The 21,013-nt window shown below is 40.4% G+C and overlaps 1 protein-coding gene across 1 annotated transcript in view; it reads left to right on the top strand.

Annotated features, from left to right (window-relative positions):
* Positions 1-1,130: 1,130 nt before the first annotated feature.
* LOC123252287 (urea transporter 1-like) overlaps positions 1,131-21,013 on the top strand; it is a 43,274-nt gene continuing 23,391 nt past the window's right edge. The window contains exons 1-3 of the mRNA XM_044681664.1: positions 1,131-1,723; positions 10,344-10,533; positions 18,757-18,885. Of these exons, the coding sequence (XP_044537599.1) occupies positions 1,588-1,723; positions 10,344-10,533; positions 18,757-18,885 (455 nt within the window). The 5' untranslated portion in view covers positions 1,131-1,587. The remainder of the gene's footprint in view (positions 1,724-10,343; positions 10,534-18,756; positions 18,886-21,013) is intronic.

The following is a 21,013-nucleotide window of genomic DNA, read 5'->3' as shown; positions in this document are numbered from 1 at the left end:
CCTTTGCACAGTTTTTTGTTTGTTTGGTTTTTTTTGTTGTTTTTTTTTTTTTTGCGGGGGAGTGGTTTGGGTTGTTTTCATCATCATTCCTCTTTGCTTAGTTTTCCTAGTTATGTCTTTGGTCTTGTTCTTTCATTGTGGGGGTAAAATATTGGGGTTCTCCTCCTGAATAATTATCTCAGTTATATTATGGGCATTTTTCTTTGTATACTTCTTTTCCGTATGTCACTGTGTTTGCATTTGAATGCTTATATGACATATATCTGGCATTCTTTGCACTGTAGCATGGTCATGTCTCTGATATTTTCCTTTGCATATTTATCTTGGGTATTTCATTGGCATTCCCCTTTTGGCATTTCACTTATATAGATTTGTCATTAGTATTTTCCTATGATACATTTGTCCCAATTATGCTCTTGGTATTGGCTTCTTGCATTCTTTTCATGGTTGTGCCATTTGAATTCCTGTTTTATTCTTGCTGTTACTATCCACAGTTTTGCCCCTTCTCTATCTCCAAAACCCTTTGGATGGAAGATGCTACTGGGCTATTTCATGAACTCAAATGGCCAACAGAAACAGCATCCTATGGTCACAGCCACAATATGTCTAGACAATTCAAATACAAGTCTACACAGTCATTTTCCTTTTGACTTATGGGGAAGAGATTTGTTTACAAATAGTAATTTGTACTATTAGAATAGTACAGTTGTGTGTGTCTCACTTTACACAGTAGAACCTATGCCTCAAAATTTGTACCTAAATACAATTTTAATATGGATCATTTTTAACTAGAGTGGAGGAAGATCTGAATCTCTCAAAGAACTCCCTCAGTCAATACTTTTGCAATGCAATTGTAATACTAATGAGCTCATGCAAATCAATCTGGATTTTTATATATTGAAATTTCTTTAAAATCTTTTCTCCTAGAAATCTTAATTTTAGGAGGCAGCTGAGTAGCTCAGTGGATTGAGAGCCAGGCCTAGAGATAGGAGATCCTGGGTTCAAATGAGACACTTCCTAGCCATGTGACCCTGGGCAAGTCACTTAACCCCCATTGCCTAGCCCTTACCACTCTTCTGCCTTAGTACCAATACGTAGTATTGATTCTAAGATGGAAGGTAAGGGTTTAAAAAAAAAAGAAAAATTTAAAAAAAAGAAATCTTAATTTTAAAAAGACCTTCTTTCTAGAGAAAAAAAATACTTAGTTCCGAACCAAATTTTGTGCATAAATATCTGACTTTAGATTGTCCTAATGTCCCCATCCTTGTAAGACTATCCTTACTAAACAAGGAAAAGCATCTCTGACCAAGCTTGTGCCTAGGGAATAATACAATTAAGTGAAGTCTTCCTCTTCTCCATGTAATCTTTTGGATCAGTGGGATTATGGTGACAGGATAAGTTTAAGGGATTCTCTCCGATTTTATTTCCCTTTCCAAAGGAAAATAGTGGTGCTTTCTTTCCTGAGCATTATCTCATTTTTCCAAATGAAATGGCCCTAAACAAGCTGATCTTCTAAAGGTTCTGTTTTATGAATGGAAAGAATAATAATAAGTTCTCCTCTTTAAGGTGCCACAGCAAGTAATAACCATGGAGGATAATCCCACTGTCATTAAGCTGGACATTCGTGAAGGGACCAGTCCATCATGGAAAGGGAGAAGGTTCATCCCCAAAGCCATTGGCTTTATCACCGGAGATATGAGAGAATATGCAGACTGGCTCAAAGGTATCCATATTTGTTTCTGCTGTGGAACTCAAGTGGGAATAGTTCTCTGGTTTTTCTGCCTTTACATTTCGGTCGGTTTCTCCATTCTGTTTTTTTTTTTTTTTAATTTTTTTTTTTAAACCCTTAACTTCTGTGTATTGACTTATAGGTGGAAGAGTGGTAAGGGTAGGCAATGGGGGTCAAGTGACTTGCCCAGGGTCACACAGTCTCCATTCTGTTTTAAGGAAGGAAAGATGATTTTTGTATTTGAACCTGGATGTGATAGGAGCCATCAAAAGTTTACTGAGTTGGTTTACAGAATTCATTGTAAACACAGTATTATGCTGCATTTACAATGTAAATGGAAGATAATGTCAAAGAGAAGGCATTAGCAGAAAGAAAGTGGAGATATATGGGGAGGGGAGGTCTGCAGAAGGTGGGATTTGAGTTGAGGGATTTTTAGATGCTATTGCTCAACTTTTTGTTTATTTTTCTTTAAGGAATCATGATTTGTNAAGAGAAGAGAGAGAGAGGGAGAGAGAGACAGAGAAGAGAGAGAGTGAGAGAGAGAGACAGAGAGAGAGAAAGAGAGAGAGAAAAGAGAGAGAGTGAGGGGGAGAGTGAGAGAGTGAGAGAGAGAGGGAGAGAAGAGAGAGGCAGAGACAGAGAAGAGAGAGAGAGGGAGAGAAGAGAGAGACAGAGACAGAGACAGAGACAGAGAAGAAAGAGAGAGGGAGAGAGAGGGAGTGAGAGAGACAGAGAGAGAAGAGAGTGAGAGAGAGAAAGAGAGAGAGAGAGAACCATTAATTGGATTTGAAATAAATATATATGTCTGGATCTGAAAGCAGCAATCAATAACAACAGGTAGTGGAGTGGGGAATGTCTCTAATTACATGCCCCCAAGTATCAGTTTCTGATCATTTTTTGTCAGTAACTTGAAGACATAGTTGTTGTACTTATCAAAATTATGTTTTGAATTTAATAGAAAGATGTATAAACACCAGTAATTGGCTTCAGAACATACAAGCTCAGGATCATGGAGACTTGTGGCTAGATTGCAGCATATCATGTGAGAAAGTCCTGGGGTTATAGTGGGCAGCAAGTTCATTATAATTCCACAGTGTGAGGTGCTAGCCAGAAGCATGAATATACAGCAACAGAAGTTTTGTGTTTAAAATGGAGGAGGTGAGGGTCCCAGTATCCTCCTCCCTGGAATGTTCAGTGCCCTGCAGAGTGCTACGTTTTAAAGTAGATGTTGGCAAGTTTCTCATTCTCAGTCTCTTTTGCTGAATCATCCCACCTTCTAACCAATGGTGTTCCCCAAGGATCTTCTATCTGTACATCATTCTCTTGGTGATCTTATCAGCTCCTATGGCTCCAGGGATGACAAATGACTTCTCCATCTAAACATCCAGTCTTAATTTCTCTCTTGAACTCCAATCCCACATTGTCAGCTCCTTATTGGATATTTCCACCTACACATACTGTAAACATCTCAAATTGAACAAGACAATTATTTCTTTCCCCCACCCCCACCCCAAACTTGCCCAATACTTCCTTATTTCTGTTAAGAATGACTCCCAGGATCAAATTGCTTACCATCTCTGAGAGAGGGAGAGAAGGGATGGAGGGAGACAATTTGGATCTTATAACTTCGGGAAACATGTGGAAAATTGTTACTATATATAACTGGGGAAATGAAATATCTTAGGGGTAAAAAAAAAAAAAAGAATGACTCTTGAGGGCAGCTGGGTGGCTCAGTGGACTGAGAGTTAAGCCTGGAGATGGGAGATCCTGGGTTCAAATTTGGCCTCAGACACTTCCTAGCTGTGTGACCCCTGGGCAAGTCATTTAACCCTGATTGCCTAGCCCTTACTGCTTTTCTGCCTTGGAACCAATATATAGTATTGATTCAAAGATGGAAGGTTAGGGTTAAAAAAAAAAAAAGCAAAGAAAAGAATGAATCCCACCCTCAAGAGTCATCCCCCTATATCTCCACCACTCCTTTATCTCATCCCAATCCACATTCAATCAGTTGCTAAATCTCCTGGATTCTACCTCCCCATTATCTCTTGTACAGGTCAACTTGTCTGCATTCATAGATAGGCACTCATCACTGCTAGCCTGGACTATGGCTATAGGCTCCCATTTGGTCTTGGTTTCTAATCTTTCCCTTCTCCCATCCACATAGCTGACTAGATGGTCTTCCTGAAGTGTCCATCTGGCTAAATGATTCTCTTGCCTAAGAACTTTAAGTGGATTCCTATTGCCTTGAGAGTAATTACAAATCCTCCTTCTGGGACTGAAACTGTTGCCTCACCTCCCTTGCTGGACATTTTACATATTACCTTTAATGCACTCAACTGGGAAAAACTGTCAAAGCTATGGGTCACTGTGGTCACTAAGAGAATGGAGAGGAGGGCAGCTGGGTGGCTCAGTGGATTGAGAGGCAGGCCCAGAGATGGGAAGTCCTGGGTTCAAATCTGGCCTAAGACACTTCCTAACTGTGTGACCCTGGGCAAGTCACTGAACCCCCATTACCTAGTCCTTGCTGCTCTCCTGCCTTAGAATCAATACGTATTATTTATTACGTAGTATTGATTCTAAGGTAGAAGGTAAGGGTTTTTTAAAAAGAGAGACTGGAGACCGAAGGGTTGGGGCCCTAGGCCAGAGGCAGTAAGGGGTCAAGAACTGGATAATGAACAACAATGGAAACTAAGAAAGATAGGAAGGAGGAAAACCTCTAAAAAGTGGTCACAGAAACACACTGAGGGGAGAGATAATGCAGGAGAAGAAGGGGGTCAGCAGTATCATTTAGCTCAGTAAGGATAAAAACTTTAAAAAGACCATTGGATTTGGCAATTAAGAAGTTAATGAGGGGCAGCTGGGTGGCTCAGTGGGGGGATAGAGAGAGATACAGAGAGAGACAGAGAGAGACAGAGACAGAGAGACCGAGAGAGAGACAGAGAGAGAGAGACAGACAGAGACAGAGACAGAGAGAGAGCCAGGCCTAGAGATGGGAAGTCCTGGGTTCAAATTTGACCTCAGACACTTCCTAGCTGTGTGACCCTGGGCAAGTCACTTGACCCCCATTGCCTAGCCCTTACTGCTCTTCTGCCTTAGAACCAAAACACAAGGTAAGGGTTAAAAAAAAAAAAGAAAGAAATTATTGATAACTTTAGAGAAGTGCTTTCAATCAAGTGACAAGATAACCCTTCTCTGTTTTCATGAATTTGAAAGATTGTAACATAAGAAGAGGTATTAATTATAGGTAACAAGCAAAATGCTTTAGAGATTCTAATGTAAAAAAAAAATCAAGTTAAACTTCATAGGCCAATTGATCGGATAAGATGTGGAATGGGAATATGACTCTGGAAAGATATACCTCATTCCAAAGAACCGGATAAATAAAATAAATAAAAAGAAGGACAAAATTATATCATATATTAAGAAATACTCATCAGAGGAAATCCAAGGACTAGGGGAGAGTAGCATGGCAGAGAACAACTGGGTTGAATGGATTCAGAATTGGACACAGAAACCGAAAAGATACTGTCATTGAGATATATTACAGATCACCTGGATCAAAAGAGGAAATACATGAATTCAGGAAGTAGATTACAAGCTTGGCACAGAAATATGACATAATAGTATCGGGGAATTTTATTATTAAATACAACTTCTGGAAGTCTCTCTGCCAAAAGTAAAGCAACCAATCATTTCTGGACATCTTTGTGTTGATTTTATTCTTCAAAAGATCAAGGAAAAATTTATCTTTGTTAATTGGTTAAAAAAAAGGGGGTTTTTTAAGGTACACAGATCATCAACAAATATGAGAGCATTTTAGAAATGCTAAGTCTCAGAATAAGCTGAAGCTGACAAAGAAAGCTAATGGCACCAAAAAGGATTTTAAATCTATATTGGAGAAGGATAAAAAAAAATGAGTAAACTATAGATCTAGGAGGGGAAAGAAATGATGCCAATGACTGATAGAGAAGGTGAAACTGCTTTACAATCATGATTTTGTTTTCTCTTCAAAGGAAGATAATCTTTGGACTGGAACAAAATGCAACAGTGTGTTAGCACCCTTAGATAAGCAAGGAGAAAGTAAGAGGGCAACTAGCAGCTCTTCACGAGTTCAAGTCACCTGTTCCAGATGAACTAAGATTGGAAAATGTGAATGATGTGCCATTAAGAGACATTGTAGAGAGCTGGGCCAGTACACTTAAATTGGAAAGGGGTACATATTGCCCTAATTCTCAAAAATGAAAGACAGTGGAGTCTGCATGGACCAGTGAGCTTGACCTCAGCTCCTAGAAAAACTATGGAACCTAATTAAAGAAATGTCTTGTGAACCATCTAGGGATATAGAAGTAATCTATTGTGAGTCCAAAGAGTTATGATGGCTTCATCAAGAATAGGTCATGGCAAACTAAATTCATTTCCTTTTTGAACATGTTCCTAAATTGAGAAGAATTATAAATATAATTTACCTAGCACAGTCGAGAGAGCACCAGGCCTCCTCTTCCTAAGTTCAAATCTGACCTCACTCTTACAGCTCTTTTACCCTGGGCAAGTCACTTAACTCTTTTTGCCACAGTTTCTTCATCTGAAGGAATGAGCTAGAGAAGGAAATAGCAAACCACCCCAGTATCTTTGCCAAGAAAACCTCAAATGAGGTCAGAAGAGTTGGACATGACTAAAACAATAACACATGAACAGTAACAAATGTACTTAGGTTGTAGCACACAACTTGACAGAGTGTCTCATGCTGTTCTTGTGGATGAAATTAAGATATGAACTAAAAGAAAGTGAAATTTGGTAGTCAAAACTGATTAAAAGGCTAGGCTCAAAGCCTTGGCTTTAATGTTCAGGGCTCCACCTAATAAAATCACCTTCAGAGCAAGTAAGGTAGCACTTTGGAAAGTACTTGGAAGAGGGTCCTAAAAAGACCCTTCAGGCTGCAGGACAACCAAAACTTCTTCCTCCTGTCCCAGAGTCATTAACAAGCATAATAGATCTTGGATTGGAAGAGGTCTCCAAAGCCATCTAGTCTAACACCTTCATTCTACAGATGAGCAAACAAATGAAATTAAATGGCTTGTCCAATGTCACATAGACAGTAAAGATGAAAGGCAAGTTTTAAATTCAGGTTCTCTACCTCCAAATCCAAGGCTCTTTCCACCATACCACACTGCCTCCCTAATGGAGACATTGGAAGGGAAGCAAATGGAAATTGGAGGAAGGAAACCAGAATAATGGTGGTAGCAGCTATGGCAATCAGCAGTCCCCGGAGATAGTAAAAACTGTGTTCACTCTATCAGGATCCAGATAGCACCAGAGTTGCTGCAAGCATAAGATACTCCAACCATACCAGGAACATATATACTAGATCTTCCCAGGTTCTCTTTCTACTCCTTAGAGTCTGTGATTTATTTTGCTCATTCCAAGGGACAGAAGTAGAAGCAATAAATGGAAGTTTCAGGAAGACAGATTTTTGCTCAGTAGAAAATTAAAAATGGAAGAACATCTTATTAATTAGAACTATTCAAAATAAAATGGCTGCTTCAGGTGTGGTAATCTTCCCATCATTGGAGACCTCTACCCTGCGACTATTGTGCTAAATGCTGGGGTCTTGTAAAGGAAATGCATGCTTCAGGTGGGCGCTAAATTAAATAACATTTGAGCTCTCCAAATAATGGATCCCATTATCCTACCAAGAGTCTTACTCTTCTTCTTTGTCCCTTCAAAAACAGAAGAACAGCATGATGCAAAGGAAAGAACACTGAGGTCAGAACCAGAGAGTAAGAGACTATATGTTCAAATCCCACCAATAATGCTTAGGATTCTAGGTCACCTCTATTACCTTGTGCCAGTCATCTAACCTTCAAGACTCAGAAAAATAAAAGGGTTGGACTAAATGGCTTCTATGATTTTTTTCTAGCTCATGATCTATGAGTTTGTAGGATGCTGCCTGCCTGCCCCAGAAAGTTCTTCCACCCTTCATTTCCAACCCTACCTTCCTAACTCTGGCCAAAAGCAAGGGCAGCCTCTTTCCTTCTCAGATACTTCCAATGCCTTGCCACAATATGCCCCAGGATCTTGAGTGGAAGCTAAAGGAAACTAGCTATCTGAGGTTCAAAGACTGGTGCCTGAAGATAATAGAGTCACCCCAGACCATATCCAGAGTATCCTTCCAGCCATGCAGTACCATGATTCTGCTTTAGTTAAAGGAGGCACCAGGAAAAGGAGAAAGGAAATTGTAGGCAAAGGAAAATTAGTTGTCAATAAGTATAGTCAAAGACCCTTCCGTATTTTTTTCTAGCTCAGCCAATATCTGTGATTCCATCCCCTAGGTGTTTTTAAAAGGAACAGGGAATAGGATTTCAAAGTAGTGGAGGGCTGACGAGGTGGGATGGGGAGAGTTTTTCAGGCCTGCCATGTGTAAAAGGAAGAGGTCACTTTTGCTTGACCCCAGAGGTTTTAGAACTAGGAGCAACCAAAGAAGGTACCTGACTCTATCATGTATTTTCCTCCAAACAAGCAAGGCCTTGGCTAGAAGTCACTGATTCCTGAGAGGTCCACTTGGGGGGAAGTGGGGGAAGACTTAAATAAGTGTCATGAGGTCTATGTTCAAGAATTTTAAGAGCCATCCCCTGGAAGGAATAATAGGTGTGTGCTTTTTTATCTTAGAAGAAAGAATATGGAATAATAAACTTTGGTTCAATGTACAGATAAATTTCTTGACAATTAGAGCTGATCCCAAGAGTAGAATGAGATGCTTCAGGAGTCAATCAGTCAGGGACAGCTAGGTAGTTCAGTGGATAGAGAGACAGGCCTGGAGTTGGGAGAACCTGGGTTCAAATCTGTCCTCAGACATTTCCTAGTAGTGTGAGCCGTAACAAATCATTTAACCCCATTTTAGCCTTTACCACTCTTTTGTGTTAGAATCGATTTTAAGACAGAAAGTAAAGGTTTTTTTTTTAAAAAAGTCATTCAACAAGTATTTATTATGCAACTATTGTTGTTCAGTTGTTTCAACTGTGTCCAATTCATCTCAATCCTATTTGAGGTTTTCATGGTCAAGATACTGGAATAGTTTGTCATGTCCTTCAACTCATTTTATAGATGAGGAATCTGAGACAAACAGGGTTAAGTGACTTACCATAGGCTCACAGAGCTGGTAAGTATCTGAGGACAGATTTGAACTTAAGAAGATGAGTCCTTCTGACTCCAGGCCCAGCTCTGTACCCACTGTGCCACCTAGCTTCCCTTAGTATGCTCCTACTATATGCCAAGGAGGATATGGGTTTTCAAGGTGGACTAGCACTTCTGGTGAGAAGGCTTACAGAGCCCTTCTCAGGTCTAAGCTGCCTTTGGGGTCTATCTGTCACCCAGCTGACACCTGGGGCTCTAAGAAGCTATAGTTGGTCCACAGCTGCCATATCCCTTCAAGTCATCTTGACAGAAAGGCTAAACCAGGTTGAGAGCAACCAAATGGGCCACAAACCCATCAGTGAATAAGGAGATGTTTCTACACTGAGCATGCTAAGATTTCTCCCAGTGGAATGGGCAGATGAGAACAACTGGTTCCAAAAGTCATCAAGACAACTGGAGCAAGTGCTGTGGGGTGCTTAAAGCCTGGTCAGACATCAAAGATGCCAATGTCGTTCACTGCATCCCAGGCCATCTTGTCTTCCTGACTTTTGTCTTGCCCCTAGACTTCAGTGACTCCGTAAGAGAAAGTGAGGCTAATGACTTTGGGCACCTCTGCCTCACTTATATCCAACTCATGCACAAGTCAAGACATCACCCCATGATGTCATTGGTCCTCTTCAAAAATGAAGGACAAACAACCAAAACAAAGCAAACCAAAAACCATATGCCAGACACTGTGTCGAACACTGCAGATATGAAGAAAGGCAAAGAGTAGTCCCTGCTCTCAAGGAGCTCAGTCTAGCGAGGGAGATAACAAGCAACTTAAGTTCCAAGAAGCTATACACAGGATAAATTGGAGATAATCAACAGAAGGAAGGCACTAACATTAAGGGAAATCAGGAAAGGTTTCCTATACAAGATGAGCTTTTAGCTGTGACTTGAAGGGAGCCAGAAGACAGAGATGAGAAGGGAGAAAATTCCAGATATGGGGGTGGGGGGAGCCAGTGAAAATGCCTAGAGTCAGGAAATTGAATATCTTGTGAAAAAAAAACAGCAAAGAGTCTAATGTCACCAGATCACAGAATCTGTGAGGAAGGTCAAAGAGCAGAAGCCTTGGAAGATTGGAAAAGGACAAGTTAAATTAAAAAAAAACTTTGAATGTCAGAGGATTTTATATTTGATCCTGGAAGTAATGGGGAGCCACTGGAATTTATTGAATAGAGAAACAACATGGTCAGACCTAAGAAAATCACTTTGACAGCTGAGTAGAAGAGATGGGTCCCTGGGCAGTAGGGCTCAAGAGGAAGTTGGATGGCTGACCACCTGTTGAGGATGTGTCATAGAAGGAATTCCTGTTCAAGTATGAGTTGGACCAGATACTGTGAAGTTTATTATATCTCTGAGAGACTATGAGTATAGATGAGTCCTTGCTCACTCTGCTTAGCAATAACTAATCTTCTTTCCACTTTTTGCTTTCTTTTAGACAAACCAGTCATACTTCAGTTCCTCGACTGGATTCTTCGAGGTATATCCCAAGTGGTGTTTATTAATAACCCCATCAGTGGGATCATCATCATAATTGGGCTGCTGATCCAGAGTCCCTGGTGGACCCTCACAGGCTGCCTGGGAACTATAGTTTCCACACTGACAGCCCTACTGCTCAGTCAAGACAGGTAGGGGTCACCCATGTAGGTCTTTCTGTCTTGTTTGCAAAAATGCTTACATTTTATGCTGGTCAGGAAGGAAGAATTCCATCAGGAAAAAAAAAATGAGGAGCATGCCCTCAAATGAAGTGATTCTTTACTTTCAAAAGTCCATTATAAGGGCAGCTAGATCACTTTCTATCCACTGAGGAGGGTCTGGGTTCATATCTGGCTTCAGATAGTTCCTAGCTGTATGAACTATTTAGCCCCAATTGCCTAGCCCTTGCCACTCAAGAAGTCCATTATATTTCTCAGTGAGCATTCAAGGTATTGTTTATTTCCCTTTTATCAGAGATATTGATTATTGCATCCAAATTATATGGTTTTTTCACATTTCTGAGTCCACTTAAAATTTTAATCCTTTCAAATCAGGAGTCCCAGGTTCTGCTGCCAGATCCTCCCCTAGTCATTCCACCATGAGCAATCTCTCTGGGCTTCACATCTCTCCTCTAGGCAATGAGAGGATGAGACTATATCACAGTATTGAAAATTTAGAGCAGAAGGAACCTTAGACAGCATCTGCTCCAACCTCTTTATTCTATAGATGTGGAATGAGGCCCAGGGGAGTAAATGACTTATCTACAGTCACACAAGTAGAGAATCCAGGTCTTTTGATTTGAAAGCCATTGATTTTTCTACTATAACACAATGCCTGCCCAGCCTTTTAAAGGATGTCATCTGGGGTGATATTCTTGGAATACAGGTTTTGTAGAACATATATGAGAGCAGAGATATAGATCTCAAAGAGACCTCAAAGACTGTCTAATCTCTCCCCCTCCATTTTTCTAATGAGAGCACAGAGGACCAGGGAGACTTGCCCAGGGCCACAGAGAGAGTAAAGAAACCTCAGAACAGGCTCTTTTTGATCTTAAAGCCAACTCTCTTTCTACTGTGCTCCTCTTCCTATCTTCATAGATCAATGTGCAAACAGACATGTACATTCTCTAAAATGAGTGGGCAGGACAATTTGATGTCTAAGGGCCCCTTCCTAGGAAGCTAACAACCCATGGTTCTATGATCTTGTATGTAGACATTATTGGATCAGAGATTGAAAGCTGGAGGAGGTGGGATCTCAGACACCATTTAGTTTAATTCCCTCCTTTTGAAGATGAGAACTCTAAAGCCATGGAGGCTAAGTCACTTGCCAAGATTATACAGGAAAGGGGACAGTTAGGTGGCTCAGTAGATTAAGAACCAGGTCCAGAGACAGGAGGTCCTGGATTCAAATCCAACCTCAGACATTTCCTAGCTGTGTGATCCTGGTGATGTCACTTACCCCAATTGCCTAACCCTTACTGCTCTTCTGCCTTGGAACCTATATTTGGTATTGATTCTAAGATGGAAGTTGAGGGTTTAAAAAAGAAAGTTTGCATAGGAAATACGCCTCCAAGGTCCTCTCATTTCAGAGCCTATGGCCTTTCTACACTTCTAGTTAGTGCTATAGAAATCTTATATCTTAAATCTTCTTATTATATCTTAAATCATCTTATTATATCTTAAATCTTATTATCTCATCCTATACAAAGGTTTCTACATTTTCTTTTGTTTATTCATTTGGTGTTAACAATAGAAAAGTTATTATCTCCAGAAAGGCTTTGTTTGTAATGAATTTATGTGACCTTGGAATTCATGGAAAGACCTTGTGCTGTCTTTTCCCTTTAGCACAACTGTACAATGAGTTTGTCAAATGCCTTATTGTCCCCTTCCTAGGAAAGGAAGGTTCTGAAGGGAGAAGGTGGGATAATGTGGACTGGAGAAAAGGAGAGGGAACATCCTCTGTACTCTGGGCATTGGCTAAAAGGGGAGAAGAGTAAGAAAGCTGTAAACCTGAAGTACAAGCTTATATACAAAGTGTTGTGTATTAATGGGACAGCGAGGTGGCTGATCACAGTGGATAGATCACAGGGCCTGGAGTCAGGAAGCCAAGTTCAAATTCAGCCTCAGACACTTACTAGTTGTGTAACCCTAGGAAAGTCATTTAACCCTGTTTGCCTCAGTTTCCTCCTTTGTAAAATGATTTGGAGAAGAAAATGCCAAACCACTCCAGGATCACTGCCCAAAAAAGCCCAGATAGGGTCATAAAAAGAAACACAACTGAAAAAGACTAAATAATAACTGCATATTAATATGAGATAAATCTATTTACAATCCTCTATTTTGGTTAAAAGAGCCTCTCCTGGGTATTTAAAAAACTCCTGAGTTGCTGCTAGTTGCCTAGCCTTAGAATGAATGATAGATAAGGAAGTTCACTTCCAGTTCATGCTATATTATATGACTCATAAGCCCATATAGAAAACAGAACCAAGGAAACAATGAGCAGTCTGGGAGAGGTGGGGGTCTTTATAGTCTTGACCCTTAGCTTGGTACCATGGAAAGAGCACAGGCTTTTGGAGTGAAAAAAACTGAGTTGAAATCTTACCTCTGACTTTATTTTGGTGACCTTGGACAAGTCATTTATCTTCCCTAGACCTCAGTTTCCTTAGAGATTGGATCCAATTATCCTCGTAGGTTTCTTTCAGCTCTGGACCTATGCTCCTTGGACTCATGTCTACAGGTACCAACTCTGATGGCTAAAAGTGTCCCAAAGGGTACTTAGATACTTGTAAGAATCTGAGGTCTTCTTGATAATGGTACCCCTTTCATCTTTCTCCCCGGCCCCCATCCCACTCCAGAAGTAGACTGTAGCCCATCTAGTCCTTTTTATTCTTAGTGATTCTTATTCCACTGTCAAGCTTCTACCGAGGGCTGACCACAAGTATGGAAGAAGACTCAGTTCTTAACCCATTTCATGTCATGGACTCCATGGCAGTGGGGTGAAACCTGTGGACCCCTTCTCTAAAAAACGCTTTTAAATGTATGAAACGTCCTACCTTGGGTTACAAAGAGAACCAACCATATTGATTATGAAGATCATTTTTAAAGAACAATTTCACAGACTCCAGGATAAGAGCATGTGTTCTATAGCGATAACCACCGATTGACTTTTCTTTTACTCATATGTGATTGACCTTTCATACTATCCAGAATTTTCCAAATTTTTCAACTCCCAACCCTATTTCTTCCTAATTTACTCTCAACAAATAGTCTTGTTGCCTACTTGCCTGAGAAGATTGAGAGCCATCTGAGGGAACACCCTCAGCCTCCCACCTGCTCTGTGTCTGAATACTTCATAAGCATCAGTTCCTGGCTGGGTTACCCAATTTGTTATCCCTCTCCTTCTTTCCCAATGTGAGCAATTTTCCTCCTTTTCCCATCATTTTGGACTAGTCACTGATGGCAATGTGAGGCGTTGGGGCAAGCTCGGAGGCTCCTTAAGACGTACAAGTGAGGACAGCTAGGTGGGTGGCTCAATAGATTGAGAGCTATGCCCAGATATGGGAAATCCTGGGTTCAAATCTGGACCCAGACACTTCCTAGCTGTGACCTTGGGCAAGCCGCTTAACCCTCATTGCCTAGCCTTTGGGCATTCTTCTGCCTTGGAGCCAATACAACAATATTGTTGTATTGAATGTAATGATTTACAAAATAAAACTAAAATAATAGATACAAGTGAATAATAAATAGAATTGCTTTTGTGAATTTTTGTGGGCTTTAAGTGTTTATGTATCTGAAATTCAGTTCAGTACAGCAAGTATATTTTTATTTATTTTTAAACCCTTGCCTTTTGTCTTAGAATAGATTCTAAGTATTGTTTCCAAGGCAGAAGAGCAGTAAGGGCTAGGCAACAGGGGTTAAGTGACTGGCCCAGGATCACACAGCTAGGAAGTGTCTGAGGGCAGATTTGAACCTGGCTCTCAATCCTCTGAGCCATTTAGCTGCCCCTCAGCAAGCATTTTTTGAGCCTTAATTTTATTTTTCATGGTGGCTTGCAACCTGGTAATCCCAAGGATACCCAAAAAGAAACAGAAAATGGTCCCTGCCCTTAAGTTTTCCCAGATAAAGTTTTCACACACTGATAATGGAATACAAAATAATTTGAAGAGGAGACCAGTGGATACACCCAACTGGGGAGGAGGTGGGGATCAGGAAGATCTTTATAAAGGAGGGAAAGGACCAAGATAAGAATGGAGAACATTCTAAGTGATAGATTGTTTATGGAAATACTTGAATACTAAATCCTATCTCTAATACTAGCTGTGTGACTAGAAAGGTCCTTAATCCCTCTGCCCCTCAGTTTCCTCATCTATACAATGGGTACAATAGTATTTGTTGCATATATGTCTCACAAAATTGTTATGAGAATCAAATAAGTTAATTACATATAAAACCCTTTGCAGATCTTAAAGAGTTACCACATAATAACAAAATATAATAATTATAATAACAGCACTTAAATAGAGCTTTAAAGTTTGCAACATTCTGTACATGTGTTATATCATTTGACTGTTCTTAGTATAGTAGAAAAACAATTAACTCTGGCATCAAAATATCTTGATTCCAATTCTACCTCTGAAGCTCATTACCCATGACCTTCACTTCCCTAGGGCAAGTTTTCAAAATGAACAAATTGGACTAAATGATCCTAAAGTCCTTTCCAACTCAGATCTATGAATCCTTAGCATTTATTAACCAGTAGGAATGGTACCAAAAGAGACATAGGTCCTAGGATCATAGGTACAGATCTGAAAGGGACCTCCTCATTTAGAGATGAGGAAACTGAGGCACAGGGGAAGGTAAGTGACTTGCCCAAGGTTGCCAAAATAAAGTCAGAGGTAGAGTTTTAACTCAGTTTTTCTTACTCCAAAATCTGTGCTCTTTCTACAGTATTGAGCTAAGTGTCAAGGTGTAAGAAGCTGTATGGCTTCCATAAGTTGTACATTTTACATAAGATACTCATAGAATCATAGATATAGAAGCAAAAAGAATCTCAGAGAACATCTATAGGAAACACATTTTCATAAGTAAGAATCTCTAAGCAAGGCAAAAGCCCTTTTTAAAAACAAACATGACTTGGGTGGGGAAAGTTAAATAGAATCAGAAGTATGTCAATTTGTTCATTATTCTCCTCTTCTTTTAACAATAAAAAAGGTAGAAGCATGAAAATATAAGTATCTATTTTTAAATAATTAGAAACTAAAAACACCATGTTTTGCATTCCACAAATGTTTGTTGAACTGAAAAGAATCTGTTGAATAAGTAAAATATATTTTTGTATATTATTTATGTATTTATGTGATGAACTCTTCTGAGTTCATCTGTTTCTACCTCCATGCTCTGTCAGCCAGTGGTATTACTTTAGACCTCACTATCAGCAGAAACTGTTATATCTTCATGATCCTGAACTTTGAAATTCTCTGATCACAATCTCCTGGGTTCTACCTCTCCCTCTTCCTTCACTCCTGCTCTTCAATCTTCTCATGACCTCTGCCCTTCAATTCCTTCCTATTTTCACAATGTCAACCCTGTTCTAGTCCTATATGTCTCCCTCCCTAGTCTTAATCATATGATCAGCATGCACTATTCCCTCTTTGCTGTCCTTGAATCCTTTGACCCTTTGATTTTCTATCGCTTCTGCCCTGCACCCTCAACCCCGGAAAATCTCCTGTATCTACTGGCCCCTCTGCTCCTACTCCAGTATTGTTGAAAATCCTAGAGGAACTCATGAAGCTTCAGTGACTGACTGAGTCCACCACACATATATACAGGGTAACCTCAGCTTGGGTTCTCACTGATGAATGACATTTCTTTTACTCACATTATTGATATTTTGACTTTTACATTATCTACAGAGATCCTCCAAACTTTCTTCTTCAACCCCCAACTCTATTCTTCCTCATTTGTTCTTATCAGATAATCTTACTGCCTATTTGAGAAGATTGAGAGCAATCTGAGGAAATGCCCTTGTAAGATTAAAAATTAATATCTAATACTCCAAGTATTATATTTTATAAGATTTATTAAAAATCACTTGAAGTAGAGGACAGTAATAGCCTGAGTAAAGAGGAGCTTGCCCTGATGGGGATACCAGGAGAAGAGAGAGAGAGGGCAGTTACAGAAAGTTTTATCCAGAAACCGTAAGGACATAACATGACGCTAAAGAGGAATGCTGGGAAATGAAGTCCAAGGATACAAAATTCTACTTACACACCCTTAGCTTCCCTTCTTCTACTCTTATTCCTTTCAAAGTCCTCACCCAGTCTTCTCCTCCTTTCTAATTACAAAGGAAGAGGTATCTCTCCTCTTTTCTCCTATCTCTAGGTCTGGCTCTCAATCCACTGAGCTACCCAGCTGCCCCCTATTTCATACACTATTAAGGTAACTTCAGTTAAGGTTTCATTGACAGATAGATATAAAATGCCATGTTCTGCACTAGGAAGACAAAGGCAGCAGTTCCCCAAGTACCACAATCCAACAGCTTACAGTCTAATGAGGAGAGAAGGCTAACCAGCTAACACAGCTAACTATCAACTAGAGAAACAGAGAATCCCTTAGCACATAGTAGGTGCTATATAAATGCTTATTCCCTTTCCTTCTCATTCCCTTTCTATAGTTAGGTTGGAATAGAGAATAAATGGAGGGGAACAGTAGGAAATATTTATATAGGTAGTCTAGAACCAAACTAGGGAGGATCATGAATGCCAAAGCCAAGGGTTAATGCTTTATTCAGCAGACAATGGGGAGATTCTGAAGGTTTTGGAGTAGAGGAATAGTTGCATTCCAAAAGACATCTCAGGCAGTAGTGTAGAGATTAGGCTAGAGTATAATTAGGAGCTGTTGTTATGATTATTTAGGTAAGAAGAGGTCAGGGTAGCTAGGTGGCACAGAGAACTAGACCTGGGAATGGGAGGTCCTAGATTCAAATCTATCCTAAGATATTATGTGATCTGGGCAAAATATGTGACTGTGGGCAAGTCACTTAACTCACACTGCCTAGCCTTTACTGCTCTTCTGCTTTGGAACAAAAACACAGAATTGGTTCTAAGATAGATGGTAAGGGATTTAAAAAAAAAAAAAAGAGGTTGCAGTAGGAGTAGAGAGAAGAGCCCAGATAAGAAATATTACCCAAGTAGAAAAGGCAGGATTTGACCACTGGCTGAAATTGTGTCAGATGAGGAAGAGGGAAGAGACCAAGAGGATTACAGAATCATGAGCCTTAGTTAATGAGCCTAGGATGATGGTGGCTTAGGCAATGAAAATGGAGACCTCAGGGAGAAATGGTTTACAGTAGGGATGAGTCATTTGCATAGAAGTGATAATTAAAGCCATGGGAATACAAGACATTGCCAAAGGAGAAAGTCTGCAGAGAAAAGAGGAGAGAGCCTTGCAGATTCTCAAATTTAAGAAGCAGAAAGAGGACGGGGAGTCAGCAAAAGACAATGGAAGAGGGGGCAGCTGGGTAGCTCAGTGGATTGAGAGCCAGGCCTAGAGACAGGAGGTCCTAGGTTCAAATCCGGCCTCAGACACTTCCCAGCTGTGTGACCCTGGGCAAGTCCCCTGACCCCCATTGCCTACTCTTACCACTCTTCCACCTATAAGTCAATACACAGAAGTTAAGGGTTTAAAATTTAAAAAAGACAATGTAAGAGTAATCAGAAAGAAGAAGGATGATGAGCATGAAGCATCATAGAAGTCAAGGGAGGAAAGGAGGAATCAAATGCCATGAGAAGTCAAGGGGGGTGGGAAGCACAAATATAATTAGATTTGGTGATAATTAGGTCATTAGTGAACTTGGAGAAACCTGTTTCAGCCTAGTAGTATAACTGGAAACCAGACTTGAAGGAGCTGACAAATGAGTAGGAAACGAGGAAGTGGAGATTTCCAGTACTAACTACCCTTTTTTGAAGTTTGAGAAAAGGAAGAGATAAAATAAGTAATTTCAAGGCAAAGAAGGATAAAAAGAAAGGTAGTTTTGTTTTTATTTTTTAAACATAGGGGAGACCTGAGCAAGTCTGAAGCCTGAAAGGAAGGACAAAAGTAAGAGGGAATAGAAAATGGAAACAGAGAAGACAGAAGGGGAGGGAATGGAGGCATAGGTATTTGACCTTACCTACTTCCTAGCTGTGGGACCCTGGTAAAGTCACTTAACCCCCACTACCTAGCCCTTACCACTTCTCTGCCTTGGAGTTGTAACTAAGACAGAAAGTAAAGGTTTGAAAAGGATAAATAAAAACACTTTTTTAATTAAAAACTAAGTCGAGATCCAATCTCTGTTTCATGTTACAACCTCTCAGGTTGATTGCCTCTTTCTTACAGGTCAGCAATAGCAGCTGGGCTTCATGGCTATAATGCCACCCTGGTGGGAATACTCATGGCTGTTTTCTGCGACAAGGGAGACTATTACTGGTGGCTTTTATTCCCTGTGACTGTCATGTCCATGACATGGTGAGTGCAATCTGCTTTTAGGAATACATGCCTTTTCATTTGCATCAAGCATACATGTACAATTGAGGTCATGTGCAAAATCCGGGTTAGCAAATTCAATTGTTATTTATGCTGAAATGATTCGTCACCCAGATATATATTCTAGACACAGCACAAATTCTTCCATGACAGCAGCCTTTATTAACTTATGTATTTTTACTGTATTCTGAACAGCGCTGAATATATCACATACCCTTTAGAGTATTTCAATAACAAAGTATCTGAAAAATGGCAAAATGGACATGTATGATGCCAAAATGAGACAAGATTGCTCTGCTTCATCCTAATATCAAAGAACCGTGATTTTGTTTGTGATGAGAACCACAAACTGATGGGGCTATAGCCAAATAAGTTCCAAGGAGTTGTCCAAGACTCAGAGAGTTTAAGGGATTTCCATAGCTAGTAAATGTCAGAAATGGGGTTTAAACACAGGTCCTCCTGGCTCCACATCCTTCCTTCTCTCTGTTACCTTTTTCCTCCTTCATGCTTACAATTTTAAAATAGTTTCCTTTCTTGGAAAATCCTGCAGGATGACAAGTACCTCAAGGCAGAGACTTTCACTGGGTTGATGATTCTCAAAGCTTGTTTCTGAATTTCCTAGGAATTTGATGCATGTCCATGAGATCATTTCTCAAGAAAATTGCTTAATTAGAAGCTAATTCCCTCTTTTCTATGTTGTAAGCATGCGAAGACCCCTCTTCTTGACTTTCCACTATGCTATGGAATACATGTAAAACCTGTGTCACTTAAGGGCATATGGACCATACTGTCTGACCATTCCAGAATGCAGGATAAAAAACATTTTTTTTTCTTTTTGGGGGGAATAGAGTGTGGAGAAAAAAATCCAGTATTGGGGATATGATTTTCACAGGGAGTTCTGGACAATTTATACTCCTAGAAAGCTGTCTGGTACTTCCTGGCTGTTTTGACCCTGGGCAAGTCACTTAACCCCCATTGCCTAGCCCTTACCATTCTTTTGCCTTGGAACCAATACTTAGTATCAATTCTAAAATGGAAGATAAAAGATTTTTTTAAAAGTACTACCTTGGGGGCAGCTAGAGAGCACAGTGAATAAAGATCCAGGCCTGGAATTGAGAAGATCTGAGTTCAAATCGTCTCAGGCACTTCCTAGCTATGTGACCCTGGACAAGTCATTTAACTTCAAATATCTAGCCTTTTCCCCCTTCTGTCTTTGAGTTGTTACTAAGATATAAAGTAAGGGTTTAGGGGGGAAGAGTGCTCCCTCCCTTCCCCACCCAAAGCAGGTGATCTCTACTGGAGGGTCTTACTCCCAGAGTCTCTTGTTTGGCCCGAAATTTTCTTTCTTTCACCTCCAGAACAGTTTCTAACCTGCATACACCCATCATCCCTGACACTAAGGCTGTTCCCTGCCTCCCTTAAGTAGGTCCAGGAAATAGCTGGTGATTGTGGCTTCCTGCAGCCTCAGGTATTCAACCATACAGCTATGACTACTTGTCCCACAGCCTCCAGACCTCAGATCCCTGTTGTGCTGAGGAGTAATTTGAATTGGTGGAGGGTGAACTCCAATCTGGAAAATCCCAGGTCTCTGGAGTTTACTTGTGCTGTGCTGCCTAGAAGATGAGATGGTAAACTCCTTGAGGGCAAAGGACTGTGTGATTTGTGTCCCTTGTAAATATAAAGAAGATGCTCAGCCCAAAGAAACATGATGGCTTTTTTGTAGTTCGAAATCAGGCTGGGATTGGACTCTTGAGATCATTGCTAGAGGAAGAAAGAGAGAGAAGTCAAAGGTAGAAGGAAGAAGGAGGAGAGATGAAGGAGAGAGAGAAAGGAGGAGAGATGAAGGAGGAGAAAGGAAGGAGGAGAAAAGAGGAGGGAGGAAATTGAAAAGAGAGAGGAAGAAGAGAGGAGGGGAGTAGAAAGGAGGAGAAGACAGGGGAAGGAGGAGAAGAAGGGAGGAAAGAGGAAGAAAGTAAAATGTAGAAGGAAAGAGGAAAGAGGAAGAAGGAGGGAGGAGAGGGAGAGAGAGGAGGGGAGTAGAAAGGAGAAGACAGAGGAGGGAGGAGAAGAAGGGAGGAGAGAGGAAGAAAGTAAAATGTGGAAGGAAGGA

Source organism: Gracilinanus agilis, chromosome 1, assembly GCF_016433145.1.
Source record: "Gracilinanus agilis isolate LMUSP501 chromosome 1, AgileGrace, whole genome shotgun sequence".
NCBI lineage: Eukaryota > Metazoa > Chordata > Mammalia > Didelphimorphia > Didelphidae > Gracilinanus > Gracilinanus agilis.
This window is presented reverse-complemented; position numbering and strand designations above follow the sequence as displayed.